Source organism: Octopus bimaculoides, chromosome 1, assembly GCF_001194135.2.
Source record: "Octopus bimaculoides isolate UCB-OBI-ISO-001 chromosome 1, ASM119413v2, whole genome shotgun sequence".
NCBI classification, from domain to species: domain Eukaryota; kingdom Metazoa; phylum Mollusca; class Cephalopoda; order Octopoda; family Octopodidae; genus Octopus; species Octopus bimaculoides.
This window is the reverse complement of record NC_068981.1, coordinates 115,408,379-115,414,106: the sequence shown is the minus strand read 5'-3', so window position 1 is coordinate 115,414,106 and position 5,728 is coordinate 115,408,379. Positions and strand designations below refer to the sequence as shown.

Here is a 5,728-nt window from a genome sequence, read left to right as displayed (position 1 = left end):
TTTTAGTTGAAGAAATCGCTCCCTGAACATATTCTTTATAAGCATGGTGCTTATTCTATTGATATCTTCTGCCGAGTCACTTACATTATCTTTCATATACACGTACATAAATAAGCGGAAGTAAAGAATACGCACACCAAACGTTTTCGGCGTAACCCTAACCCTGAGCACCGGGAGTGCGTATTCATGACCTTCGCCCATAAATACATATGCATTCATCTTTTTTGCGCGTGAGAGAGAGAGGCTGCATTTCCTCATAACATAGAAAAGTTGATGTCTTTCAATGTAATTTTTTGGGCTGTGGCTTATTCTAATACAATACTTATGTGTACATTTTCATAAATGTTTGTCTGAGTAGATTAAAGTGAACGTGTTTGAGTGTATGCCTTTGTACTGTAAAGGTGAAATGTTCCGCTGTCAGCTTCGATGATGTATATTCTAGTTGCTCGAATAACAAAACTTTCTCATTGAATTATCATGTGATTAGTGGAATATTGTAACTGTGCTGATACTATTAGCGCGACCCCTGTGCAGAATCAGCGTGTTAGAGTGTGTTGCAGGGTTGCATAAACTATTCAACCTATGGTAATAACTAAGTGGAGACCAGAAAACGGGAGCTATAAAAGCAAACATATACTCTACATATAGACTTATATTTTATAGAAACAGTTTTTTTTACAAATTTGAAAGATAAATATTTTGAAATTAAAATTATCAGTCCTACTTACGACGCCATTACAAAGTGTTAAGGCAGCAGTGTTTTTCAAATCTTTCTTCTGTGTTTTAGAAATATCCTTGCCAACATACATACAGTTAGGTACATTCAAATTTGATGTTGTGCCGTTTCCAACGTCATCCGTAACTGCTTTGTTTCGTTTCCAATGATATATTTTAAAACCTGGTGCTAACAAATCTGCATTTGGCTTCAATTTAAAATGAAATCTGTTGTTGAAACCAGTAATTTGCAGATATAAAACAGAATTCTGGTTTTTGTTAGTGCTTCTTTTTCTTCGTGATAAGTGAACATCATGGGACTGAAACATACCTTGGTGATTTACAAAGGAGGGATAAGTTAGTTCATAATCTGAAAAAGGAAAAACAAAGAAATGAAAAGATAAATAGATGTTCTTAGACTCAATATTTGTTAATATCTACAACAAAATCATGAACTGAGAGTGAACCTGAGGTTTGGTCCCAATGTCTGAGAAACTGATAAAGGATATAGACCACGGGCCTTTGTGTGAATTTTCCCGTAGAGAGCTATCTATCCAATTCTGCTCTCATAAGTATAAAATATCATGAGTACTTTATAATAGTGATGTGGGGTACATTAAATGACATCGATTTAAGGACTTGGCTGGAATTTATTTAATCCATCCTAAAACAATGAAAATGAAAATTGACTCTGACAGAACTTGAACTCAAAAACGTAAAACGACGCAATCAAATACTGCAAGGTTTGTTACCATCTTCACTGCCATTCACCTTCTTAATATAAAATATTAGTTTAACATCACAATAAGATTTCGATATATGAATAACAATCTTATTGTAATTAACAATGACTAAACAAAAGGCTGTAGATTGACAAAGTCAGAAGTGTTAGACTAATTGTCGGCGTTCCTTTACGTCTCTGTGTTCGAGGTCAAGTTTGCATCATACATCCGGGATTGATAAAAATACATCAGTCAAGTACTGAGATCGATATAATTAACCTTTCTTCTTGTCAACACTTGTGTCACTTTATCTAATTTAGAGAACAATGATATCATCATTGAGAATAATCTTCTTGCGCTAAAACAAGATTATTTCGTTAATAATCATGATTCTTGAGAATTTCAGGGATATTTCAAAGTTTATGCCCAAACAACCATATAAGTATTATTAAAGCGAAATTAGTAAAAAGAAATTGTTCTAATGTGCGCAAAATTCGCAGTGCAATGCATCATTAAGATAACGTTATATTTTCGCTCTTGTGAAATTGCGTTCTCATCTTTATTCATTAATTTTTGTGTAATTCAATTTATTCATTCAATTGTATATACATTCTGAGTGTAGCTCTTAATATGTATGCAAGCACATTTTAGTTTACGCGTGATTTATGTATGTATTTATATGTGCGTAATTGTATATGTATGTATTTCCCTTTTTCATTATTTGAATTTTTCCTATAAAGAAGGGTCTGGTTCTTGGCAAAGAAAAATGTTCTATCTCTTAAACTCAAATAACTAAAACGGTAAATGCTGTAGGTTGAATTTTAGTAAATTTTTGCATATTTTAACTGTTCCGTTTACATGTGATATTTGTTAAGTCTGAGCTAGTAAGTTGCTTTCTGTACCTAAAACGCCTGATTTTACGATACTGTAAGTTAGCCAAATGAATAAATAATGATCGGCATAAATGTAAATTAATAAACTCCGTAGAAAAGCTGTTGGTTTCGAAAAAATTGTCCGTAAGCATTTTCTTTCTTATTGGTTTTGGAAGAATTGTTCATGTCAGCAGGGGATCTAAGTTCTACGACTATACTGTACATACTTTTTCTTTTCTACTGAAATAACTTTTGTGTATGCACTTAACAGACATTTTAATGGATATGTTTCTCTATGGTATGTGTATATTTCTTTCATTTTATTATTATTTTAGTTCTTCATACAATGAAGGGGAGTGGGATAACAACAACGATAAATGTTAGAAATTGAACTTTAGAAAAGGCTTGCATATTTTTACTGTTCCACTTTCAGATTGCATTTGTGAAGTGTATGGTAGCAGATGCCTTAGCCTGAAAATCCTAGCCTTTTCAAATTGTTATCTAAACATTGCTATCATAGCCAGAAGTGCCAGTGTATGTATATAATATATAAATGGAGATATCAAAATATAAATATAATATATAAAGATATAAATACATGCATGCATGTATTCATATGTTTATATATTATGTAAGAATGGTGCCGTCCTACGTTCGTGAGAATGAAATATTTCCATTTATCCACACATTTGTTCTCTTCACAAACATGTTTCGCTCTGTTTCTTGCCTTACGTGAGAATTCGTTTTTCTTTTCTTTTAACGAATACACTTGTTTGAGACAACGTGCAAAATGTGTAAGCTTAGAGTGAATGGAAGTATTCTAGGATGTGTGGGCCGACATCTTAAACAAAGGAAACAAAAGAAAATAACACAGCAGCAATACTAGCAGCGGCAACAGTAACTACATCAACTAGAGAAACAGCAAACCCACTCAATTATGAAAGAAAGAAGAAAGAGAAATTATTAAAAAATAGGGCTTATATAACTAACTAGACAAGATGCGTGAATCGTCTGTTGAACAATGTAAGTCTGGTGTCAAACAGTAGTTAACAACCACCACCACAAGCACAACAACAACCGCAACAATAATAATAAGCAAAGAATATGCAATGAAAGTGGAAGAGGAAGAAAGGAAAAAAATAAAGTACACATAATATTTAAAACTAAAAACAGACATGAAAGAAACAAAAGCTTTCACTTGACGCCATTACACATAAACTATATTTATAGTAAGGTTTGACATTTGTACGTGTTAGCGGGAAAAGTCTATACAGGAAATCTGATTACTTTCATTCATAATATAATTTGTTTGTTTATATATTTATTCACCTATTTATTTGTTTATTTATTAACATCTATTCGTTTGCTTATTTTTTATCATTAAGCCTTTTGTAGACTTATAGTAAATAGAAAATGACCACCTATTTAAAATATTGCAATTCGCTCGTCTTTTTTTTTTAAACTAATTTAGTGGTACTAATTTTATTAAATTATTCTTACAATTCTATCAAGTTAAAGTTGTTTATTTTGCGATTCCTTTATGTCTCAGACGGAAAATATCGAAGTTATAGAGTAAATATAAAATACAACAATGTGAATTTCATTCATAAAAAAAGATTTGTTAAAAATTAGTGAAGTTATTTCCCTTTGAAATTTCTCGAGGATTTGATACGTTTCAATGTTACTTAAGAGCATATAAACGAAGATACTGGTCCACTAGTCCATATTTCAGGTAGATTTTACCGTTGAGCTGTATAACAATAAGAACCAGACAAACCGTATATTGGATTCCTAGTTGAGCCATTTAGATTTCTCATACCACAAAAACCACCAAAACTAGCACAAAAGCACTCACTTTAATTTAGTTTCCTCAATGACAATTTCCTCATAACACCGAGATTAAGAATATTTGATTGTTACAAATGCAAATAAATATGTATTGAACAAGACACCTGAGAGGAAAATAAATAATTATAGTTGTTAAAATTTAAAGCAGGTAGCAGGCACACTCATAGAATTAGACACGCATCTACATAAATTATATATATATATATCTGTGAGTGTGTATGTATGTGTGTTTGACTGTATGTATGTTTGAATGGACATATATGGGTGTGTGTGTGTGTGTGTGTGTGTATGTGTGTGTGTGTATACACGCAGAGGCTCGTATATACACATATACACACGTGTCATTTATACAGTCGCACCAACCAAGCAAGTATGTTTAAGGGACAGCTACACGAAACCCTTTGTTTCGTTTCGCTTTTTACAGTCCAGCCAACAATGGAACCTTGTTTGGGAATGTTTTCATAGCGAATTCATTGTTTATAACCAGGTCAAAATTGGAGCCACACCACATATACATACATGCTTACACATATGTGTGTGCCCATGTATGCATACACACGTCAGCATACACATACACACATATATAATATATATATATATGTATATATTTACACATCAATATATAACCATACATATACATATGTATACACCTATACACATATATATATATGGATATATATGTGTCTATATATATGTGTGCATGTGTCCCTCACTATATGTATATATATATATATATACACATATATATAGAGAGACAGACAGACTTATATCCATATGTTCATGTACGTAAGCACACATATATATATACATACACATACACAAATATATGTAAGTATGTATATATATGTATATATTATGTATATACATACATACTTATGTATATGTATGTACTTACATATATACCTGTATGTATATATACATACATACTTATGTATGTGTATGTACTTACATATATACATGTATGTTTATATATACATACATATGTTTACACTTATGAATGTGTCTTAGCTCCACTAAAAGCTATACCGCCCCTCCATCATCCCAGACATAGTCCTGTTTATGACAGTTAATTTTTAGGGTGTGTGGAATACTAGGAGACAGAATGGATCCCACACGCCTTTTGTTTCAAACATATTTTCCGCCTGTAGGTAAATATGAAGAAAATTGTGGACACCGACAGAAAGTCAGACAGAAGGACAAGAAAAGACAGAAATGCTATTGTTAATTTTCGATTTCACCCTTCTCTCCACTCTCCTCTCTCTCTCTCTCTCTCTCTCTCTCTCTTCCTCTCTCTCTCTCACCTTTCTGCTCTCTGTCTCTCTCTCTCTTTCTCTCTACCACCCACAGAGTAATACTTGTTATACATACAATATTGAATGGAGTCATATCTGACTCGAAAGCCTGATCAACTCCATTTTAGATAACACATTCATTTATACGATAGGGCTGTGTTTGAAACGAAGTGTGTGTTGAATGTGAGGTAGGCACGTTTTCCTATATGACAAGTCAGACCACCATGACTCCAAAATTTGAATGGTGGCAACTATATTAAAATTGACTTAAAATCGAATA

The 5,728-nt window shown here is 32.4% G+C and overlaps 1 protein-coding gene across 1 annotated transcript in view; it reads right to left on the bottom strand.

Moving 5' to 3' along the window:
* Positions 1-5,728, bottom strand: part of LOC106876867 (A disintegrin and metalloproteinase with thrombospondin motifs 16) — a 346,691-nt gene that overhangs the window by 171,434 nt on the left and 169,529 nt on the right. The window contains exon 3 of the mRNA XM_014925608.2: positions 729-1,084. Coding sequence (XP_014781094.1) covers positions 729-1,084 — 356 coding nt within the window. The remainder of the gene's footprint in view (positions 1-728; positions 1,085-5,728) is intronic.